General features: G+C 40.9%; 1 protein-coding gene across 3 annotated transcripts in view; it reads right to left on the bottom strand.

The window, feature by feature from the left end:
* Positions 1–25,405, bottom strand: part of DNAAF9 (dynein axonemal assembly factor 9) — a 132,012-nt gene extending 106,607 nt beyond the window's left edge. For all 3 annotated transcript variants that reach the window (XM_043602786.1, XM_043602785.1, XM_043602784.1), the window contains exons 1-4: positions 24,879–25,405; positions 7,346–7,425; positions 4,260–4,379; positions 222–346 (exon numbers count right to left, since the gene is read on the bottom strand). In XM_043602786.1, the coding sequence (XP_043458721.1) occupies positions 222–346; positions 4,260–4,379; positions 7,346–7,425; positions 24,879–24,961 (408 nt within the window). In that variant the 5' untranslated portion in view covers positions 24,962–25,405. The remainder of the gene's footprint in view (positions 1–221; positions 347–4,259; positions 4,380–7,345; positions 7,426–24,878) is intronic.
* Positions 25,406–25,623: the final 218 nt, after the last annotated feature.

Here is a 25,623-nt window from a genome sequence, read left to right on the forward strand (position 1 = left end):
CCAATCTGAAGAGTCCTTTTTGTCTCTGTCAGGCATACAATTTATCTATAAGGTAGCCTCATAATGAATTATGAGAAGTTCCACTAAAACAAGTAACTTTTTTTGTGTAACCACATCCTGCAAAGTGATTTTTTTAAGGGGCCTCCCGGTCCAGATCTACACTTTTTTTGAAGAATATCCTTAGAGTGTCTCTAAGTGCCTGTTCTATCTTTTCTCCTTACCTCATTTTCGGTCATGCAATGGAAATGCAGATTTCTCCAATGTGCCACATAGGGTAAGAGATAGCGATAGTTTACAGGATTACAGTACAGATGGACACTATCTGATTTTACCAATATAATTACATCTGTAAGGAAAACAAATTTAAAACACAAGATTGTCAAAGGCATTTCTTTTGCACATTTTCTGTCCACCTAATTAATAAAACCATTAAAAAACTATTTCAGAGAAAAGGTAACAAAACTCTAAACTAAAAATTCTTTAAGTAGACAACGTGCCTCAAAGTGACTGTGGAACACTCACGTGTGGACAGCAAGGATTTTCTAGTTCCCATGCGATGCTCCAATCATTGTGGCCCTCTGGTTATGACAATGCAGGCACAGAATAAGTCAAAAGAAGAGCCTTCAAAGTGTTCTGCTTTTGCAAAGTTCAACACAGTCACATCTATGGTATCAGACTTAGCTGGGTGTTTTGCTGCAGAGATAAACACCAAATGGATGTGCCACAGCCTACCACTGAGGCAGGAAATATCACCAACGATGGCCAGTGATGGTTTTCCTGCAGACATCAGTGTCTAAAGCCCTTGGCTGTTGACTCAAGGCAATCATGGGCCTGAGGATGTCACTGTTCAGCTCTGGGAAGCATTACTATGTACTGGGGTGAACTTTGTACACAGGAAAAGCTGGGAGGAAGGAAGTAGAGGCAAGTGGACAAAGCTGCTATAAATAGATCAGCAGCTCACAGACTTAAGGGGTAATCACGGATGTTGCTGCGTCAAATAAATAAAACAATTCCAAGAGTGCGAATAAATTTAGGTAAATTAACAGAAGAGCCATGGAATGGGGCAGGAATATTAAAGCAGTTTGAAGACTGAGAAAGCAGTCATACTTCCAAAAGAAAAGCAGAGCTCACTGCATGGCTCCTCAGAGCCATCTCAGGCATCTCTCTAACAAGATGATGCGAGGGAAGTTGCTGCAGGAGGTGGCTGGAAGTGAGAAAAGCGTGGGGGCAGGGAACACCTGAAGCAGCAGGTTTAGGACAATGCCAACACAGTAACACAGTGTGACAGCCAATATTCTACAAAAACCTAAGCCCGATGAATACTGACTGCAGCCGATGACACCAATGGGTGGCCTCTTGAAATAAAGCTCCAGGATGCTGGCCTTTGATTTTTCAAAAATCACTCTGTGCTCCACACCTGACCAGACCCAGGTATCCTAGGGAATGCAGTATGGTGCAGCATATTCACTGCTGACTCTTAGTTAAGCACCAAAGTCAAAAGGTGGCAAGAGATGGGAAAAGGGTACCCTCTCACCCTGTTGGTCCTCTTCACACAGGCCCTCTAATAAGAGCCTTGCCCTGAATTACTTGTAGAACGTGTGCTGAAGAGAGACTGACATCACCTGGAGAGCCTGAGGGTTTCCTAAGACTGTGCACTACACTAATGTGTAACACTCCACAAGGAATTAGGATCCAATAAAAGAAATAATGCAACAGCTACTAAGCCTAATTAAGCATTTTCAGAATCTCATAGGACTCTGATGTCATTAAAATTTTTTGCTTTTGAAAAAAAAAAAAATTAAAAAAAAAAAAAAAGGGGCGCCTGGGTGGCGCAGTCGGTTAAGCGTCCGACTTCAGCCAGGTCATGATCTCGCGGTCCGGGAGTTCGAGCCCCGCGTCGGGCTCTGGGCTGATGGCTCGGAGCCTGGAGCCTGTTTCCGATTCTGTGTCTCCCTCTCTCTCTGCCCCTCCCCCGTTCATGCTCTGTCTCTCTCTGTCCCAAAAATAAATAAACGTTGAAAAAAAAAAATTAAAAAAAAATTTTTTTTGCTTTTGTTTTTTAATAAATCCTTCATGTTGGCCTCTTTTCCTCTCACAGAGATCAAAATGTAGATGCACAGGGGTACCTGGCTGGCTCAGTCAACAGAGCATGGAACGCTTGATCTCAGAGTCATGAGTTCAAGCCCCATGATGGGTATGGAGCCTACTTAATTAAAAAAAAAAAAAAAAAGAAAGAAAGTAGGGGCACCTGGGTGGCTCAGTCGGTTGAGTGTCCAACTCTTGATTTTAGCTCAGATCATGATCTGGTTGGTGGCTTTGAGCCCCACTGCACTGACAGTGGAGAGCCTGCTTGGGATTCTCTCTCTCTCCCTCTCTCTCTATCCCACCCCTGCTTGTGTGCTCTCTCTCTCTCAAAATAAATAAATAAACTTTAAAAAAATTAAACTTCAAAAAAAAAATGTAGATGCTTAGATCCAGTGATCTCAGTTTGCCAATTATTAGAATTTAAAACATGAAGTTACTAATTCACTTTTAATTCATTAATGATTTATTTTTCTTCAAAGAATTCTTTCAAAGAAAATGCTCATTTCATAAATACCCATTGTGCCAGGTGACAGGATAAAGACAATGATAAACAAAAAAGCACACCTTTGAGGATTTAAACTTTCCTTAAGTTCAGTACCATACTGTCCTTAGCAACCTTGGCTTCAGTGAAATGTATGGCTGGTATGAGTACCTGTCTTTTTATAACTCTAAATGAGCTGCCAAGACGAATTCTTTCTAAACCAGTAGATGCTGTCCAGCATGAAGAAACATTTTCAAAAATCAAAATCTGAAACTAAATTTGAATTAAAAGAAATTATTTTTTAAATTTTATTTATTTATTTTGAGAGAGAGAGGAGGAGCAGGGGAGGGGCAGAGAGAGAATCCAAAGCCCACTCTACACTGTCACCACAGAGCCCCACATGGGGCTGGAACTCACAAACCATGAGATCATGACCTGGGCCAAAATCAAGAACTGAATGCTTAACCGACTGAGCCACCTAGGTGCCCCAAATTGAAAGAAATTTAATGGAAGTGAAGTCTGCTCTGTCTGCACTTCCTAATAAAAAGGAAATCTTTAATCAATCTATAAGGATACACACTATTAAGGATTTTACCACAGAAGAATTTTCACCAACAGTAGACCAGGGTTCTGTAACCTTGGTACTATCGACAGTTCAGACCAGATCATTCTTTGTTGTGGAAGGCTGTCCTGTGCATTGTAGATGTTCAGCAGTCACTGAACATCAGTTCATCAACAATAGCTGGGACAACTGAAAATGTCTTCAGATAGTGCCAAATGTCCCTTGGGGAATAAAACTGCTTCCACTTTATAATTTTTTTTGAAAGTTTAATTTGAGAGCAAGAGAGAGACAGAGCATGCAGACAGGAGGGGCAGAGGGAGGGTGAGATAGAGGATCCTAAGCAGGGTCCGCACTGTCAGCACAGAGCCAATGGGGGGCTCAAACTCATGAACCACAAAATCATAATCTGAGTCAAAACCAAGAGTCCAGACACTTAACTGACTGAGCCACCCAGGTGCCCCAAAACTGCCCCCACTTTAAAACCACTGCACTACATCCACTGCAAGATTACTTTCATATCAGATGTTTGCTTTCATGCACTCCCCAGCTGCTTCACAAGAGCTGCCTGTCTCTTGTCCAGTTTGATTTGTCTATTCCTGTGTCTCCTGACCCATCTGGCAAACAAGTCATGATGCTAAGTATGTGATATAAGAGACAGCTCCTGGGCATCAGCCCACAACAGCATCAACACAGGGAGAGTGTCTCAGAGCTAAAGAAAGGGGAATGTAAGCAGAAAGCCTCCATTGTAGTCATGGGCATCGTCATGAATTAAAGTCACACAGAAAACAATTCCCAAAGAGGGAGCAGGACAAAGAGCCTTTGTTCCTAAGCTGAAGATCCACATGAAGTCTCCTTGTAGGAGTAGCCTGCAGGCTCATCCTTTACCCACAAGTGAATGTGCTTTCACAGGACAACAGCACATAATCTGAACCTCCCAGCACACAGAGGCAGTGGGCAATTCAGAGGAAAACTAGTGCTTTGCCAAGAAAATATAAAATCAAACTGATATGTATTTTTCCCCCTAAAACTAATTTACCCATTAAACATATTCTGAAAACTACTGGTCACTAGTCTTGTATCAACCAGCAGGTGACCAACAGGAGCACACTACTTACTACTATATATACTTACCATCTAGAACTTCTTCAGAAAACCCTGTTTTCTCAAAATCACTTGCATTCTGATTGTACAAACCAAACAGAAGATAATTTGCCAGCTCTCTGCAGCCTTCATTGTACCTGCTATCGATTCCTGCAAGGCAAAGAAGGCTCTGATCAGTGGTACTGTACTATGGGAAGCAAATAAGTCTCAGTAATTTGTCCCTGCTCAGCAAAACCCTGATGGTTAGACTAAAGGCAGAAGCTCATACCAGTTTTGTGCCAGGAACCAAATTGAACAACCCTATGAAAGAAGCATCAAGTACTCTTACTTGGATTTCAAGATCTATATAGTTGAGACAATTAAACCATATACATTATTGAAGCTATTAATTTCCAAAAAGCAATTTTTGAGTATAGAATGAAGCAGAAAATATGGTCTAGGTCCTTTGGTGGCTGGTTAAATACTGTGGAATACTGTTCAGCTGGAATAGGGGGATAGAAAATATTCACTTTTCAAAGAGAGCTTTAACAAAACATGGGGTATCAAATAAAGACAGATTAAGGTGGTTTGAAAAGAATTAAAAGAAGTGAAAAAGAGGACAAGTGAATGGAACCACAGACACCTATCATTTCACAAATATTTATCAGGCTCAAGGTCTACACTGCGCTGGATGCTGGAATGTGTGGTGAACATGACTGCAAACGGCCCTCAAGATGCTTACAGTCTAGTGGGGCTGGATCAGAGACAAAAGGAAATTAAACAACACTGCCTTCACTACTGCCTGGTTCCTGAGTATCTATGAAAGCCCAGAGCTATGGCTCTGGGCAAGAGGAATGTCTCACAGGCAAGGCAGTAGCTGTCTAGTTGAGACTGAGGAAGGAGTTACAGCAGAGAGACCTCCAAGAATAGAAACATGGCTGGAGCCTGGAAAAGAAGACTGTCAATGGTCATCCGGACAAGGGACAAGTGAAAGGTAGAAAGTAACGGTCCTTTATACCAGAGGGGCCCAGGACTGCTTGTGGCAGAGGACTTCTAATGTAAGAGAACTCCCATCTCAGTTGAGATTATAAGAGAACAGCCCTCCCTGTTTATCTCATTCAACGCTTCAGCCAAGGGAGGGGTGAAAAAGAATCAAAGTCAGAATGGACTGCTATCTACAGCCCAACATTTAAAGGGCTACAGAGTTAAAAACAAACATGGGCTGGGCAGACCTAGCTTCAATGTTTATTTATTTTTGAGAGACAGAGAGAGACAGAGCACGAGGAGGGGAGGGGCAGAGGGAAGGAGTCACAGAATCCGAAGCAGGCTCCAGGCTCTGAACTGTCAACACAGAGCCCAATGCGGGACTTGAACTCACAAACCGTGAGATCATGACCTGAGCCGAAGCCGAAGCGGGCACTTAACCGACGGAGCCACCCAGGCGCCCCTGGGCAGACCTAGCTTCAGCATGTCTACCTCTAAGGATTCCAGCCGCATAAACTGTTAACATGAAAAAGACTATGTAAAATTAAAGGCAAATGAAACTATATGTAGGCACTGTGCTTAAGCTGATAATGTTGTTTCTCATGGGGTATTATAGGTTAACAATTCTGATGTTGCTGAATATGTACACTAGAATTAAGTAAACTGATGGTGGATAATGGGTGCCAAGTTTCTCACTGATGAAGTAGGAGTTTACAGGTAAACAAAAGGGGGAAGCTAGAAAAATCTATGTGGTAATTGGTTAGGCTGGAGACATTAATATGAATTCATGTTTAGTTTAATATGGGTACATAACATTTGCATTTAATGTACACATATGTATCTTGTTATTCTGTCAGCTGCCAGGGCTTAGCAGCAGTGACATCTAGTAATGAGAGTGTATCCAAAACCCAGATCTTGGTTTCTAATACCATTCTCCAATAAAAGGAACCCCAGTGCTCCCTGGAGAAATGGCTGATTCTAGGACTGGAGGAGGAAATACACAAAATAAGTCTAGAGTACCTTATAGTGCCAGAAAGCACATAAGTGCTAAACAAACAAAACTTTGATGGGATGGTATGTCAAAGGGAGAGACACAGAAGCCAAATGAAATAAGAGCATAAATACAGTAACAAACAGGTGGTTTTATTCATAGGTAAATTCATGGCAAAGACAGCCCCCACCCTTTTGAGGGCTGCAGCTAGAGAGGGGATCCAATGAATGTTGTTTAAGCATTTGAAACCTCTGGCAGGAATTCCAGGTCCACCACAAGTGTGTCTTTATAGAGACTTGCCAACCTCTGGGCTTAGTAGTGGAGCCAGGATTCAAACCCCAAATCTACCTGGCTCCAGAGTGCATGTTTTTAACTACTCTGCACACTACCTCTCATAAGGCTAAAGGCAAGTGCTGTTAAGTGAAAATACAAAATTATGCACAGAATATATGAGGAGAGACAAACAACAAACTAATGGCAGTTTGCTTCTAGGAAAGAAACTGCGGTGGTAGATGGACAAACCACCAGACCTAACAATTCCAATCCCATGACTCAATGGATATAAGTGAAAATGAGACAAAGAAGATCAATCTGATATAGAAAAATCTCCAAAATATATTGTCAAGTGAAAATTTAAAAATTAGGTTAATTACAGTATAAACAAAATGTTTCCATTTGTGTTAAAAAAAGATACAATTGACAATGTTATCTCTGGGGAGTGAAGCTGGGTATCTGGTTGGTTGGGAAGCTCAGTTCATTTTCATTTGAGGATTGTCTTAATTTTTAAATTATATGATGCATTTTCATAATAAAAAAAACTTAAAGAACAAATAAGTGTCCAATTCTGCTACTCTATGGTCCTGGGCAAGTCTGTTCCATCTCCTTGAGTCTCAGTATCCCCCTCTATAAAAAAGGGGACTACACTGCTCCCTTTTAAGGTTGCTGTGAGGGGAAATGAGATAACCTGCACAAAGTGCCTGCCTCATGGTTGTGGGTCCTTATCCCACTGATATCTCACCTGACCTCATTAAAACAGCAACAGATTTCAAGGGAACAAGAGCTGGAAGAAGGACACTAACCCAAGCTTATCTCACAATGACACTATTATTAATATCTTCCTTGAACAGAAGCCCAGTTGCCCCAGCTTGTTAAAAGCACTGACCTAGGATGCAGAGGATCCCATCGGGTTGAGACTTGCTGCTCTGGGTCAAGATGCTCTGAACCTGGCGGAGTCGGCTGCAGCTGCAACAAGAACAGAAACAAGCTCCTGAGTGCCAGCGCATGAAGGCATGAGGAAAAGGAAAGGGATGGAAACTGGCCCTTGCCTGGTTTTGGTATCAGAACTGTGACATGACCTGGGAAGTACTCCCTTCTCTTCTGTTTTCTGGAAGAGATTATGCAGAATGTGTCTGAAGCCTAAATCTGAACTGTTGATTACAAACTGGAGAGTCCATGGCTCTGTGGCTCACCAGAGGATGGAGCCAACGCTGGACTGGGACTCAGCAGCTGACCAAGGGCCCTCCAATGACTTCTCATTTTTGAGGATTATCAAAGAAGAGTTACCACACTGATCTGCCCTAACTGTGGTCCTCATCGTTTGCCAAAAACAAAAATGAAAAACAGTTAAAACCAAAAAATTGGTTTAAGGACCTAAATGAAGCTCTGAGTCACCATCACAACTACCCCCAAAGAGAATGTTAGCAAAGGGTACTTGTTCCCATTTCTGTGCAAGTCTATTCCCGTGGACTTAGGGATATCCCCTCCTCCCAAAGTATAAGAAGAGGCACTCCCAGACATTAATATCACTTCTAAGGACTCCATGCTCTCCATACCAACCTCTCCTCCTTCCTAGTAGTCCCAGAAAAAGGTGCTCAAGACTGATTCTGTTCAAGACTGATCACGTGATCAAGGATCAAACTGATCCTTCCACTAGGTCTCTCCCTGTCACCCCCAGGTTCAGGATGTGCCTCTACTATTCATTCCCTAACACTCCCATTAAATTTTTCCCTACAGTCGGCATATTCCCAGCCTTACCTCATTATTAACTAAGATCCTCCACAAACCAACACTAAGCGTTCCATCTAGGACAATTAGATTTCATTCCCACTCGTTGCTGAATCTGCTCCACTGCATGTCCTATACTCACCCAAGCAACCGTATTCAGCCAAACAACACTACTTCTCTTCCCTGAATGCTTTCCCCCACCCTCTGGATTCTTTCTGATGTTTACACTCCTCAACTCATCATTCCATGACTTAGCGGTCATTATCACTGTCTTCTATTAAGATGTTCACATATACCACCTAACATCAAAACCAGAGACAGTACTGCCAAAAAAGAGAGCTACAGACCAAAATCATCATGAATATAGCTGTAAAAACCTTTAATAAATGATTAGTAATTAGAATTCAACAACATATAAAAAGAGTTATACACCATGACCAAGAGGGGTTTATCCTAGGGATACAAGGCTGGTTCATTACTGATAAATCAGTCAATCATATTAACAGGCTAAAGAAGAAAAAAACCACACAATGATGCAGAAAAATCATTTTCTGCACTAGTTTACAATAAAAGCCCGAATGAACTCTATTTCTGTATTGAAGCAACAAAGACATGGAAACCAAAATTAAAAATACAATGTGACCAAAATATAAATTTAACAAAACATGTATAGGATTTACGTGTTAAAAACTACAAAACAGTAATAAAGGAAACCAAAGAGGATCTAAGTAAATGGAGAGACACTGTGTTCATGGATTGGAAGACTCAAGATAGTATAAATGTCAATTCTCTCTAAATTAATGTATAGGTTTAACACAATTCCTTCAAAATCCTAGCAAGCTTTTCTGTAGATGCAGACAAGATCAATCCAAAACTTACACAGAGAGGCAAAGGAACTAGAATAGCTAAAAAAATTTTGAAGAAGAAAAAATAGGGAGAGGAATCACTCTGATATTAAGAGTTACTACATAGCTAAAGTAATCAAGACTGAGTGGTACTAAGAGAGAGACAGGATCAATGGAACAGAACAGAGTTGCCAGAAATTGCCCTACATAACAGAGCCAGTTAACTTTATTTGATAAAGGTTCAAAAGCAATTCAATGGAAGAAGGATAGTCTTTTCAATAAATGGTGTTAAAGCAAATGGATATCCATGGACAAAAACACGAACCTCAACCTAAATTTTGTACCTTACACAAAAATTAACTCAAGATAAATCACAGATTTAAAATTTTAAATGTGAAATTATAAAATATTTAGAAGGTAACAGTAGAAAATATTCAGAACTTAAAATCTGATGAAATTCTTAGACTTGATACCAAAAGTATAATGCATGAAAGAAAAAAAAAATCAATAAATTTGACTTCATGAAAATTGTAAACTTTTGCTTTGTGAAAGACCCTGTTGAGAGAATAAGACAAAGTACAGATTGGCAGAATGTATTTGCATATCGCATATCTGACAAAGTAGAATACATAAAGAACACTCCAACAGTAAAAAAATTAAAATCCAATTAGAAAATGGGCAAAAGGTATGAAGAAACATTTCCTCAAAGAGGATATAGAGATGGCAGATAAACACCTGAAAACATGTTCTGCATCATTATCTATTAGGGAAATGCAAATTAAAACCACAATGAGATATTACTATGTATCTACTAGAAAAGCTAAAATAACAAACAGTGACAATAGGAAAACGCTGGGAAGGATTCAGAGAAACTGGATCATCCATACATTTCTGAAGGAAATTAAAGAAGATACCAATAATGGAAATACATCCATGTTCATGCACTGGAAGACTTCTTATTGTTACACTGTCAATACTACAGAAAGTGATCTACAGATTCAGCATAATCCCTATCAAAACCCTAATGATGCTTTTTGTAGAAATGGAAAAATCTATCCTAAAATTCAAGGAACCCAGAATAGTCAAAAGCATATTGAAATGGACAAAGCTGAAAGACACAATTCCCAATTACAAAAGTAACTACAAAGCTATGGTAATCAAAACAGTGTGGTACTGGCATCAAGATAGACATATTGACAATGGAATAGAACAGAGAACTCAAAAATAAACTTTTGTGACTGGCTTATTTCACTCACTATAATATCCTCATGGTCAAATGATTTTTCACAAGGGTACTAAGACCATGCACTGAGAAAGGACAATTTTTTCAATAAATGGCTTTGGAGACACTGTATATCCACATGCAAAAGAATGAATCTGGACCATTACCTTACATCATAAATAAAATTTAACTCAAAACAGAAAAAAAGACCTAAATGTTAACCTGAAACTATAAAACTTTTAGAAGAAAACATATGGGAAAAACTTCATGAAACTGGATTTGGCAACAATTTATTGCTATGACACCAAAAGTACACACAACAAAATAAAAAATATGTAAATTAGATTTTATCAAAATTAAAAACTATGTTCATCAAAGGATACAATCAACAGAGTGAAAAGGCAGCCCGCAGAATGGGAGGAGATATTTGCAAATCACGTATCTGATAAAAGGTTAATATCCAGAATATATAATTCCGAAGGAAATTACAGAAGACACCAATAACGGAAATACATCCATGCTCATACACTGGAAGACTTCATATTGTTAAGCTATATATATAATTCCGGATATTAGCCTCTTACATATACAGCACTCCTACAATTCAACCATACACATGCAAAAAAAACAACAAAAACATTCAAAATGGGCAAAAGACTTGAATATACATTTCTCCAAAGAAGATACACAAATGGCCAATAAGCACATGAAAAGAAGCTCAACATCACTAATCATAAAGGAAATGCAGATCAAAACCACAAAGAGATACCATTCCCACACAAATTAGGATAGTTACTATTAAAAAGAAAACAACAAGCAAGGATGGTGGGGAAACTGGAACCTTTGGGCATTGTTGGTGGGAACCTAAAACAGTGTAGCCGCCATGGAAAATGATATGGCAATTCCTCAAAAATTAAAAATTGAGGGGCAGGGGGAGGGAAAAATGAAAAATAGAATTACCCTGTAATCCAGCAATTTCACTTCTGGGAATATATAGAAAAAAAAAAATGAAAACAAGGATTTGAAGAAATATTTGTATACCCATGTTCAGAGCAACATTATTTACTACAGTCGAAAGGTAGAAGCAAATATCTATCAATAGATGAATAAACAAACTCTGCTATATACATACAGTGGAATATTATTCAATCTTAAAAGGAAGGAAATTCTGAGACTTGCTAAAACATGGATGAACCTTGAGGACATTATAATAATGAAAAATAAGCCATCCATAAAAAGACAAATATCACGATTCCATTTATGAGATATACTTACTATATTCAAATTTATAGAGACATAAAGTAGAGTGGTAGTGTTGAGCTGGGGGAAAGAGGTGGGGTTACTGTTTAACAGGTACAGAGCTTTATAAGATGAAAACAATTCTGTGGGTGAATAGTGGGATTATAGCACAACAATATGAATTACTTAATGTTGCTAAATTGTACATTTAAAGATGGTTAAGATGGTAAATTTTGTTATAGTTATTTTACCACAATTAAAAAAAATTGGGGGTGCCTGGGTGGCTCAGTCAGTTAAGTGACTGACTTCAGCTCAGGTCATGATCTCACAGCTCTCAAGTTCAAGCCCCACGTTGGGCTCTGTGCTGACAGCTCAGAGCCTAGAGCCTGCTTCGGGTTCTGTGTCTCTGTCTGTCTCTCTCTGTCTCTGTCTCTGTCTCTGTCTCTCTCTCTCTTTCTGCCCCTCCCCCACTCACTGTCTGTCTGTCTCTCTCTCTCTCAAAATAAATAGAAACATTAAAAAAATTTTTTTTAACTTAAGTTAAAAAAAACTCAATGTCATGTAAAACAAAAAGAACAGAGAGGGAGAATGCTTCTAATGTGAGAGATTAAATAATAATAATCTAATGTAAAAACCTTAATTTCATTAAAAACAAAAACAAACACAGAGAAAGAGCCATGAGACATCTGAGAAAATTTGATGGTAGTAAGGAATTACTATTAATTTTTTTAGGTGAGATGTTATTGTGGTTATACCTAGAATGTCCCCCCCCCTTTTTTTAAAGCAGATATATGAGAAAGTACTTAGAAGTGTCATGATGTCTATAACTCACTTGAAAAGGGTTTAACAGACAACAAGAATGAGGAAAAGAAAAGAAAAATAAAGATAACATACATGGCAAAATGTTAAAAATTATTGACTCAAAGTGGTGGGTATATCAAGTATTCACTGTACTACTACTCTTTTACCTTTACTGTATTATTTGAACATTTTCTTAATAAAAATCTGGGGATGGAGGTAAGAGGGTCACACGGAGTAACTTTAGGGCTTTTAGAAGTAGCACAACAGAAACTGCAAGATAATCAAGATTAAAGGTAAGAAAGCTTCTTTCCTTGGGAAATTATCTGCCTCTCCCCCACCTTTTCATATTTAATACAAGACCAATCTTGCAATCATTCTCTACACCAATTTCATCAAGTTGGTCCTTTGGCCCATTTCCTAACCCAAATGAACAGCAGTCGACTGACTGCCAAGGGTACCAAGAGCTCTTTGATTTTCAAACTAACAACGAGCCAGTGACAAAAAGCATGAATAGGTCATGTGACCAGGAAACAAACAGCTCCCCAACTACTGCTGTGGAAAGCCAAGACAATACTGAGAACAGGAGCAAAAAGCATTTCTTTTCCACAAGTAGCTTGGCCAAATAAAGTGGAAGCATATAAAATGTAGAAAGACCTTCCTTTTCCCAGAGTAAGACATTTTCCTAATTAGTATCTCTTTTCTTGTCAAATGAGTAAAACTAAATTGTTCTTTCCTCCACACATTTTCCTGCTTCCCAAATTTAATTTTTAACCAGAACATAGCCTATTATTTGTCACTAAACCATTAAACTTGTCACTTATTGAAATACTTACCTATTAAAAAAAACCCCAGTTAAGTATAGAGAAAACCACAATCACCCGATTCCCAGCACCCAGAGTTAGTCTCTATTATTAACATTTTGGCATACTTGCTTTTATCTACCTTAGTACCACATGTAAAATACGTATTATCTTTTTTTTGATGAAAAAAAATGGAATATTACAAAAGTAACTAAAATTGTCATTGTTCCTCACCCCCAGAATTCACCACTGACCTTGCTGTATATCCACCAGTCTTTTTTTTAATAGAAACTTTCAAACATATACCAAGTCCGGCAAGAGCACTGCCCTCTAGCTTTTAGGTCTACCTGAGCACAGCTGGCACATCCTGGGTAGATGGCCTGTGGTCACCACTACTTTACAAAGTTCCTCTTTTAGAATACTTGTAGTCTCAGCAGATGCTGAGGTTTATGTCAAATGTGTTATGTCAAAGGTTATGTCAAAAACATAATGAGGTTTATGTCAAATATGCCACTTGTATGCTATACTTTATTTCTAACTTTCCTTGGATTCAGACTCAAAATCTAGACATGATAGTTGACAAAGTGAAGAAGCCAAGACCCAAACAGAAGCAGTTTACCCAAAATCACAAGGCTGAGTAAAGATTTGCAACCCCAGAACGTGAGCCACCATCAGATACCCTAAGTCTGAACTTTTCCTTTCTGCTACCCCTCAGTGATTTCCTGACAATAAAGTTTGCCACAAAACAGTAATTCTGAATTCTAAAGTCATCTATTTTTCCCATCTTCGGTTTATATGTAACAGTTAATTCACTGGTCACTGCTTTTACAAGTTACCATATACATGGCCAGGTATATTTTCCTGTTTATATTTCATTATCCTGGGTCCCTGGAAGTGAAGGGAAAAAAACCTCAAAATTTTGTTTTTGCCCATTTTTTCTCCATAAGTTATGTTAACTTTTTTATTTTCAAAATTAAACAATTAATGAATATACTGTCCTTATATTCTGTATGCTTTGTGTTTGGATTGTTTTACAAAGTGAATCCTCACACCAATCTGATTCACCTTATAATAGAAAACTGCTGTGAACAATTTGGTGTGAATCTCTCAGTAACATAGTTTGGGTGAGGCTTTTTTCAGAGGTGGACTGTTTTTACATGAAATCATAATCATGAGATATGTAACTGCTCTGCAACATGCTTTTTTCACTTAACATTATACATTAAGATCTTTCCAAGTTAGTACATAGAACTCAACTGCATTTTTTTAATTTTTTTTAACGTTTTATTTATTTTTGAGACAGAGAGAGACACAGCATGAACGGGGGAGGGGCAGAGAGAGAGGGAGACACAGAATCGGAAGCAGGCTCCAGACTCTGAGCCATCAGCCCAGAGCCCGACACGGGGCTCGAACTCGCGGACTGCGAGATCGTGACCTGAGCTGAAGTTGGACGTTCAACCAACTGAGCCACCCAGGCGCCCCTCAACTGCATTTTTAAAAGTGCTGTACTGTATTCTTTTTTTTAGCCACTATGAACATTCAGGACATTTGTTATTTTTGCAATAGCAACAATGCTTCAAAGAATAACTATATCCGGGGCGCCTGGGTGGCGCAGTCGGTTAAGCGTCCGACTTCAGCCAGGTCATGATCTCGCAGTCCGTGAGTTCGAGCCCCGCGTCAGGCTCTGGGCTGATGGCTCGGAGCCTGGAGCCTGTTTCCGATTCTGTGTCTCCCTCTCTCTCTACCCCTCCCCCGTTCATGCTCTGTCTCTCTCTGTCCCAAAAATAAATAAACATTGAAAAAAAAATTAAAAAAAAAAAAAAAAGAATAACTATATCCATCTTTGGCATAAGTACAAAAGTTTCTGCAAGGTAGAGACCTAAAAAGTAGCACTGGCAAGTTGAGGTATCCGCATTTAAAATTTTGATAGATCTTGCCAAATTGTTTTCTAAAAGGAGTCACCTACATATACCAGAATACCTGTTCCCCACAACTTTCTAAACCATGTGTTATCACTTTTCAATTAATGTTAATAGTTAGAGTTATTATCATAATTTACATTTTTCCCTAATCACTAGAGAGGCTGTCAAATGTTTTACTGATCATCTATATTTCTTTTTCTATGAATGCCTACTTTTTTTTTTTAGGTTTATTTTTGAGACAGAGTGTGCACGTGTGGGGGAGGGGCAGAGAGCGAAAGAGGATCCAAAGCAGGCTCTGTGCTGACAGTAGAGAGTTCAATGTGGGCTCGAACTCAAGAACCTTGAGATCATGACCAGAGCCTAAATCAGATGCTCAATCAACCAGCTGGGCCACCCAGTCACCCCTGTGAATGCCCATTCTTGTTCATTACCCATTTTCTGTTTAGTCATGGGGGGTCTGAATAATTTATATATTCCATCATATTTTAAAAATTGTGTTTTGGTCATATGTTGCAAGTATTTTCTCTAAACTTCTAGACTTTGTTTATGGTATCTTTCACACAGGAGCTGTCAAGTTTTACAGAACTAAATCTGCCTAACTCTACTTTTAGGCTTAGGAGTTTTATGTCTTCCTTTTGTGTCTTCCCCACTCACTATTATTTAAAAAAATAATAAAATGCCAATTTTTCCATTTTATTTGTGTGTGTATTTTAAACATTTATCTCTTTATTCCTATGAAATTTGCTTTTTTACTTTTGTGAAGCAGGAATATAACTGTATTTTTCCTCCAAAATATAAATGATTGTCCCAAGACTACATATTATTCCTTTTAGTCCTCTGATCTAGAATGACACTTTTAGTGTATGATAAATTATTATATAAAGCTGGATCCACATTTTCAATCTTTATTTGATCTATTTACCTATTCTCACAGAAATAGTACATTTAAAACAATAATCAGAGTTTTATGTTATTACTTGAACTTTGTTAATAGATTATTTTTATCTGATATTTTTATCTGATAGTGCACGTCCTTCTATCATTGTTTCAAAGAGTCTATGGCTTTTATTGAACATTTTCTCTTTACGATGAATTATAAAATCAGCTTGTCAAGTTCCAGAAAAATTCCCACTAAGAATTTATATTGTGATCATACAATCTGGTCAGCACTGAGCTCCCCACTCAGGAACATGATATATCTCTCCATTCATTCCTCTCCTGTTTTACGTACTTCTGTCAAGTTTTATATTTTTATTTATATAAGTTTTACACATTCCTTATTAGGTTGACTCCTAGATATTTTACAGCTTTTGTTCCCATTTTGAATGTGATCTTGAGTCCATTACCTTTTTCAAACAATTTGATAAACTCTTATTAGTTCTAATAGTTTTACCTATTACCATAGTTTTCCAAATAGTAAATCATAGCAATTTTATCTCTTTTCAATACTTACAGCTTTTATCCCAACTCATTAATTCTTCACATTTTTTTTAATGTTTTATTTATTTTTGAGAGAGAGAGAGAGAGAGAGAGAGAGCGAGAGTGTGCACACGGGAGGGACAGAGAGAGGGAGACCCAGAATCTGAAGACAGGATCCAGACTCTGAGCTAGCTGTCAGCACAGCCAGACGCAGGCCTGAACCCATGAACCCATGAACCCATGAATCAGGAAATCATGACCTGAGCCGAAGTCAGATGCTTAACCGACTGAGCCACCCAGGTGCCCCAAAAGAAGCTATTGTAGGACTTCCAGGGTTTAAGAAACTTGGCTCTGAGTTAAAGTGGCAATTATTTACTCCCCTTGCAAAACTAGAGACTTGAGGGGGCACCTGGCTGGCTCAGTAGTGCAGCACATGACTCCTGATCTAGGAGTCTTGAGTTTGAGCCCCACGTTGGGTGTAGAGATTACTAAAAAAATAAACTTATGGGTGCCTGGGTGGCTCAGTCGGTTAAGCGTCTGACTTCGGCTCAGGTCATGATCTCACGATTTGTGGGTTCAAGCCCCACATCAGGCTCTGTGCTGACAGCTCAGAGCGTGGAGGCTGCTTTGGATTCTGTCTCCCTCTCTCTCTGCCCTTCCCCCCCCCCAATAAATAAACATTATAAATAAATAAACTTAAAAAAAACACAGAATAAAACAACAACAAAAAACTAGAGACTTGGAAGAAAGGCAAGAAGACAGGATGTGTAGCAACGCAAGAAACGTCATTTCCTACTGGTATCTTTGCTGTAGCAATAACTTACAATGGAAAAAGCAAAGCCAACATTACCACTGTCATGGTCAAAACATGATTAACCACTGACTATAAGTGATATAAACTCAAAGTGATTTACACACTGATAAACTGAGATACACACATAAGATATGAACGAGAAATGCACTGGCATCATCAACTATTTAAATGACCTTCATTTTCTCCCAGCACTTTGGTGCAGCTCACCAAAGCTGTTAGTAATCCTAAGTAATGTAACTTTCATTCCAGGATGCTACCTCACTGAGGGAGAGACAATCACCTCATCCATATCCATTCTCCCCTTCTTTTTCACTCACAGTACCCCAATTTTATTTGGGGCAAGCAATGGTGCAGTTCCTCTGCTTCTAGGGCTGACCAATGAGACATGCAGAAGCTATCATGTGGAAGCTTCTGGGGAAACTCTCTGAAGAGAAAGAATCAACTTAACTAGGAGAGCTGTCCTTTCTCTTTCCCCTTGCCTGACAGACATGATAGCTGGAGTTCTTCCAGCGATTTTGTGACCATGAAGCCATGGAATCCACTTGCTAAAAATACCAAAATACACAGAAGAGGCCTGGTTCCCTCCCTGATGACTTTATACCAGGACTAGCCTACACTCCTTAGACAAACATCTTTTTTAAGAAAAAATAACCCCCCAAGTTAAGTCATTATTGTTAAGCATCTTTGACCAGCTAGCAAACATAGTTCCTGATAGGCCACATTATCTAAAATGGTTAAAACTGGTGCCCATTTGCAATTCATGTCTATACATATTTCATAAACTAGGGTGTACAAAATACTCCACAAACTAAATTCAAGGACTTCATAAAATGCTACCTACCACACATGGAAAATGTTATCTGGAAGTCTGTTCTCATGATACTCTAGTGGAACAACATCTTATTTTCCATTTTCTTCCTCTTCTCTGTCTTTCTCTGAGCATTTCCTCACACAATCTGCTCTTTGTAAAGTCAGTTTCACAAGTCTTCATTCAGAAAGCATCCACAATTATTTTCCCTCACTTCTTTGACTATTAAATGCATGCCAAATCTAAATGCAATGTGGGATCTTTGGATCTTGGAGTAGAAAAAAGACATTAGTGGGAAAACTGGGGAAACTCAAATAAATAGTCTGGAATACTAAAAGCCAAGTAAACAAAAGTTACTTAGTAAACTAAAGCACTATACCAGGATTTTGATAAATGAAAATGGTTATACATAAGATGTTAACATCAGAGTAAGCTGGATAAGGGCTATATAGGAATACTCTACCATATCTGCAACTCATCTATAAATCTAAAATCATTTCAAAATAAGAAGTTGAAAATAAAAAACATACCAAGTGAGCTGACTTTTCCTCAAACCGGGGCTCAAAATCACAGATAAAACTTTTTTTAGTATTTATTTAAAAAAAATTTTTTTTTATGTTTATTTTTGAGAGAGAAAGAGAAAAAGAGTGTGAGTAGGGGAGGGGCAGAGAGAGAGGGAGACACAGAATCCGAAGCAGGCTCCAGGCGCTGAGCTGTCAGCACAGAGCCCAATGCAGGGCTCGAACTCACAAACTATGAGATCATGACCTAAGCCAAAGTTGGACACTTAACCAACTGAGCCACCCAATATTTATTTATTTCCGGGGTGGGGAGGAACAGAGAGAGAGAGAGAGAGAGAGAGAGAGAGAGAGAGAGAGAGAGAATGAGCAGGGGAGGGGCAGAGAGAGAGACAGAATCCCAAGCAGGCTCCACATTCCCAGCACAGAGCCCAACTCAGGCCTAGATCCCATAAACCGTGAAAACATGACCTGAGCCAAAATCAAGAGTCGGATGCTTAACCGACTGAGACACCCACATATAAAATTTTTAAACACCCCAGCTGCAGACTCTGATTTTTCTGTTCTTTTTCTTTAAACTTTCAGGGCAAAAACAACAATAATTTAAGCTGTGTAACTCTGGAGGGCATCTGCATCTCATTCACTCCCTTCTCTAAAAATCAGAACATCATAGACAAGCCCAAGAGTTAGGAAACATTATCAAGATACTGTGCACTATTAATGCCACAGTATTCACTAAATAAGAGTCCTCAGTACACAGTCATCCTAGACACAAGTAAAAAGACAGATACTCAGACCTCTACCTCTGGGCCAGAAATAAGACAACCATCTTTGCTTCTATAGACACCACACCAAGCCTCCCTGGCCAGCATCTAAGTATAGGAGGTAAAGCTTTGCATTTTCAGATATACAAAGTCATAGCCTTGCTTTGCATTCTGAGTTTCCTTAAGGCAGGATTATGTGTACAATAGTAATTATTACTTCTGTAGATCTGTAAACTACAAGAGTACCATGTGTATTGGCCACTGGCCACTATGTATCACCTGAAGAAGTAACTTGTTTCTGTGAGACTTTACTAAAGTGCACTGTATACAGCATCACTATGGTGAACCACTTCTCACCATCTAGCTCACATATGATTCTTCATTCTCTGAACACTCCTGAAATTTAACATAGCCCACAGCTTCAACTGTAATTACTCTCTATTCATTCAATAAATAATTCATGCAAGCAATATCTCACAATAGCTTACAACAGCAATTCATATTTAGTGAATGCTGTCTATGTGCCAGACACTGATATAAGTACCAGGGTAAGCAATGTGGGAAATGGTAATACAAAATGGTCCCAGCCCTTTGGTAATTTCCAGAGGTAACAAAGAAAGCCCTTCCTATGAGTCCCTTATAGAGGATCCCCAGAACAGGAACCCCTTAATCAGACTGCTTTGCTAGAGCACATCTTCCAGTGTTTGTTTGTTTGTTTGTTTTAAGAGAGAGACAGCGCACCTACGTGTGCATGAAGGGTGGAGAGGGGCAGAATGAGGGGGAGAGAATCCCCAGTAGGCTCCACGCTCAGTGCAGAACTCAACGCGGGGCTCAAGCCCACGACTGTGGGATCATGACCTGAGCTGAAATTGACTTGGATGCTCAACTGACTGAGCCACCCAGGTGCCCCCTGCCAGCGGCTTCTTAATAAAGGGTGCATGGAAGGTCAAACTTTGAGAATTTGCATGTATGAAATGTCTTCATCCTTCATCTGCCTGAGAGTATGCCTGGATACAGAATTCTAGGTAGGAATCCATTTTCCTTCAGAAGGCACTGCTTCTCCATTAGCTTCTAGTTTCCAATTTTGCTACAATACTATGATTCCTGACCCTATCTATGTGATTTGTCTTTATAGTGCTCAAAAATTTCATGATGTTCTACCTTGGCATGGATATTTTTAAATTAGTTGTGCTGGACTAATGGTGAGTCCTTTTAATCTGGAAACTCATGTCTTCTGGTTTTGAGAAAATTAATTAATTAAACTTTTTGCTATATTTTATTTTGGCTGATTCTCCATGTCATCCAACAATAACTACCCGTTATCCCTTCTTCCACTATCCCTTCTTGTTATAAATACCTACAAACCTCTGGGTCATTCAGTTCTCTACATTCCCTAAAGATTTTTAGCTTCTCGATCACCAACCCACCAGCATTTGGGTCCATACACTCACCAAAGATGAACTGTCCATGTACCTATCTAGTCTGAGACCAATGTATCCATTTATGTCCTAGACCCTATTCCCTCTCACCTGCTCAAGGACTTCACCCCTGCAATTTTCCCTTCTCTCTCTTTAATCACCAATTTGCCTCTCTGTACGCCATCATTACTAATCAACTTCAAACATTTTCAGATGGATTATAATGTCTGCCCACCTAAAACCAAAAAGAACTCTAACACTTCCACTCTTCCAACCACAGCCCTATTACTCTGCCCTTATAGCCACACCCTATTATTTTGCTGTCTGTCATAGCCATATCCATAGGGCTCTGCTCTTCAATCCTTGAAACAACATCATTATGGCTATCTATACTCACTGTCTTCAGTTCTTCTCCCATTTTTTCTTAAACCCGCTGCACCAAACCTGTTCTTGTCAAGGTCACAAATGACCTCCATGTTAACAAATCTAATAATCTATTCTTAGTCTCACCAGCTCATCCACAGTATCCGTCATTTGACTTTCCATGATTGTCCTGTATTTTTTTCCTATCTCAAAAGTAGGAACCCACTGTCCATTATGGTTTCCAAACTGGAAACCATTTCTACACTGTCTTTCCTATATGGAATATTCCAGGGCTTGGATGTTGGTCTTCTTCTCTATCTACATTTACTCCCTGGATCTCTACCCAGTCTCATAGATAAAATAAAAATGTGGGAGTCATCAGCATGGTAGTTCCAGTCCCAGTCTTTCTCCTCAACTCCAGATCTAATATCTCCATCTGGATATCTATTAGGCAACTCAAAATGAATAAAGCCAAAACTGAACTCTATTTTCTCTACAAACCTTCTCTAATTCCAGTGTTTCCAGTATAGGTAATGGCAACCTCATCCTTCCAACAGTTGAGCTCAAAACCGACTATGCCTTCCAACATTATTGTTCCTTCAGCCCTTTTTCTTCTCAACACTCTTTATTATTATTTTTGCTATTTCTCTTTCCACTTATAAAGGAGCTCTTTGAGGGCAGGGCCTGCCTTGTCTGAATCCACAACACCTAGCACAGGTGATATGTGTATAAAGACCAGTAAAATTTAAACTAATAAACAAGTCCTGAGCAGGATCAGGTCCCTCTGCAGAAAAAGATTTTTGAAAGAGGAAAGCATATTTCAGCTATTTCCACTGGTTCCTTAGTACAAGTCAAGATAGTTACTTGGTAATAACTCCAAAATCTCAGTGGCTTCAAACAATGAAGGTTTACTACTTGCTCTACATGTCAAACATAGGTTACCTGGAGGTTTGCTCTGGGGTACCAGACTAATGGACAAGCCACCAGCTGAAGCACTAACAGTCACCATAAGAGAGGGAAAGATAGTGGCAAATTACACACCAGAAGCTTTTGCCATTTCTGAGCACACTTCACTCATCAAAGACAACTCATAAGGCCATACCCAACTTCAAGGGGGCAAGCAAGTATAATTGCAGCACATGCCCAGGAGGTGGAAGCCAAAAATAGTTGATGGGCAACAATGATGACTACCATATCCTGATAAAGAAGCTTCTAGTTCTAAGTATCATTTTAACTCCTGATCTCTATTCTCCATCTGTGAAAATGAACTCCATTGCTAGAAGAGAACCACACACTTGCAAAGTACTATCTATGGGTCTTTAGGAATGTGACTTCACCAGTTAGGCCTGCCTCTCTCATCAGTCAGGAGTCAGAGTGCAGCAAAGCAGCCAAATATGGGTGACAGGAAAGTGCTAAGCCCATACCTGCCATTCAGTGCCCAAAGTCAGGAAAAGGCTTAAATGAGTAAGAAAAGCATGTTCAGTTCTGTGGAGGTAGGATAAAGGAGGGGAACCTTGACTAAATTTCTTTTACCAAAGGTATATAGAACAGCCAGGCCTTGCGGTTCCTTGCACTATCCTTTGTCTGAGGACTAACAAGTTTCACTCAAACCACTTAAGATTCAGAGTTTATGATTAACAACATTAATCTAACATAAAAATACTAATTTAAAAAAATGCTGTGCACTGTCATGCTCCTAGAAACAAGAAAGGCAGCAGTTAGAGATGGATTTCACTGAGAAGCTTTTTTTTTTTTTTTTAACGTTTATTTATTTTTGAGACAGAGAGAGACAGAGCATGAACAGGGAGGGTCAGAGAGAGAGAGGGAGACACAGAATCCGAAACAGGCTCCAGGCTCTGAGCTGTCAGCACAGAGCCCGACTCGGGGCTTGAACTCACGAACCGCGAGATCATGACCTGAGCCGAAGTCGGTCGATCAACCGACTGAGCCACCCAGGCGCCCCTCACTGAGAAGCTTTTTTCTCCTAAAAGTTTCAAAGACTCAAGATTCCTAAGCTGAAGATGATCTAGGATCAACCCCACGTCTACACAGAGCTTAGATTTAATGGATGGCTGCTTTAAATTCTAAAGTATTCAGTGCAGGAGTGTCCGTCTAGTTTAGCAGGTAGAGCATGCAACTCTTGATCTCAGGGTCACGAGTTCAAGCCCACTGTTCGGAATGGAGCCTACTTAAAAAAAAAAAAGTATCCTCCACAGTTTCTATTCTGTACAGAGTTCAAATATTTTCTAACAGTGAAAGTGGCTGCCAGAAATGTTAGGACAGATTGGAGATGGTTACCATAAGCAGCTAAACACTTGGAACACAAGGAATTCCACTGAAGGGCAGAGCAGGAGTTCCAACAATGTCACCTGCCAAATTTGAAGCAAATTAGGACTCCCAAATGCAAATGGGTATCGAGCCCTACCTCCTCCATTCTTTATTCACTCAACAAATGTGCATTAGTTGCTGGGGTGGGGGAAGGAATGCCAGGAAGTAAGAGAGATACAGGATTCTAAGATTTAGTTCTTGCTCTCCGTGAATTTGTTCTTGTTAAAACAAAACAAAAACAAAACAGATTGGCGAGCAAAAAGTTAAAAATACAATGCTTTAAGTACCGTAACAAGAATACAAGAAAAGCCATTTTAACATATAAGTTAACAGCTTCCTTTCAAGGGAACATATTTTCTTTGCTAAACTGCTAAAATACAGAAAAAGGAAAACAAAAAATCGCTCTTCTGATTTAATGACAGTTTAGCAGTCCCAAAGCCCATTCCGCTCTCTCTCCTTTCTTCCCTCTCAACGATCTCGGCCGCAAATGCTCCTTCATTCCAATCTCCGTTCTCTGCGGGCGGCCCCATAACAGCTCCATCGCAAACAATGCCCAGACTATCAAGGTCAGCCCCAAAGGCACTGGGAGCAGAAATCGGAAATGGATCTTCCTTTAACGAAAGGGGGCGGGGACCCTCCCCAATATCTCCATCCCGAAGCACCCAGAGGCTCGGTCTCTAACCTCAGGGGCTTGGGGTCTGCCAACTCCTCAGGGGTTGGGTCCGCTAATTTCGGGAGTTCTGGCCTTTTTTTCCTATTTGTCCGGTTAGTTTTCTCTCCTGCGAGCCTAATGACCTCCACCTTCCCCCAACCTGAGCTCCCTATTGTGGAATGAGAGAGCGTCGCGATGCAGTCTGGGGCATGGGGAGGTGGGGGAATGCGCAATAAGGAAGATGCTGTCAGCGTGTGTATATGCAGGGGGCGGGAGGGGGGCACTCTTTAGGGACGCGGCTGTCAAGGGAAAGGCTCTAGAGAAGACCTACTGTATGAGAGATTTATATGGAAGTCGTTTCTGGGGGAACCTAATTGGGGGTTATATCCAGGGGAATACTGTGGGGGGGGGGGGTCTCCATAGATAACCTTTTCTGGGGGAAATATTCCAAGGGGAAGGCAAATGAGTTACGCATAGAGAACCCACTGCGGAGGTTCTCCACAGGGAAATCTTTTCTGGGAGAAACCTACGGAGGCGGAGATGTCATAGTAGGGGGTCTCTATAGAGGAGACGCTGTGGAGTCGTCTACAGGGGAGCCATTGTGGGAGCCGCTACACACGGCGCCGTTCCTGGGGAAACGTTTCTCTGGCAGCCGTTTAGGGAAAACCATCTGCAAGGAAGCCATGTCGGACCACGCCCTGCGGCGGGAGGCGTCGCCAGACCCCAACAGTCCGCAACCCCCAGCCCGGCCTCCCCTCTGCGGCATCAGCCCGCGTACCTGACGGAGGGCGACCCGCGGCCGGGGCCGCCGGGGAACCGCCCGCGGAGTAGCCCCAGCCGGTGCGGGGGATACACGTCCATGGCGGCGGAGGAGGACGCTGCGGCTGCGAGGGTCGCTCAGGCCCGCGGGGCAGCTCCAGGCCCGCGGCTGCCGGGCGGGGCGGCTGGGCGTGCCGGGTGGGCGGGGGGCGCGGCGCGCGGGGGGCACGTCGAGGCGGGGGCGGGGCCGGAGGCGCGCACAGAGCGTGGATGGGGGCGTCGGCACCCGCTGGGATGAGGGTGGGCGCACCGCCGCAGGGCCGCGCCCTCCTTAAGCTGCGAGGCGGCCCGGCGGGACGTTGGGAATGCCGGTCCCTACGGTGAGGGCTTCCACGCCAGGGCTCTGCCCTGTCCTCAGATCCCGCATCATGGAGTGGGACTCTGCTGCGCCCCCAGCCACGCACACGGACGCGCCCGGGGGCGGGGCCTTACCGCGTCCCGCCCCACTCTGCCGGCTTCGGCCTCCAGCGAAGCCTTCCGCTGTAGCAGCCAGGTCCCGGGGCGCCGCGAGAACTTAAAGCACTACCCGGGTTCTCCTCCCGGTCTTCCAGATGTCCCAGTCCGGTGCCTCGCTTCTCTTTCCTTCCCCGCTGCTAATCAGTTGCGCACCCTCCCTTCAAACATCCTGCCGATTCCTAGCCGACCTCAGGTTAGCAGTGTGCTCACACTCGTGCGCAGGGCATGGGCGTCAGGGGCTCATAGGT

The sequence above is a fragment of the Prionailurus bengalensis genome, chromosome A3, assembly GCF_016509475.1.
Source record: "Prionailurus bengalensis isolate Pbe53 chromosome A3, Fcat_Pben_1.1_paternal_pri, whole genome shotgun sequence".
NCBI lineage: Eukaryota > Metazoa > Chordata > Mammalia > Carnivora > Felidae > Prionailurus > Prionailurus bengalensis.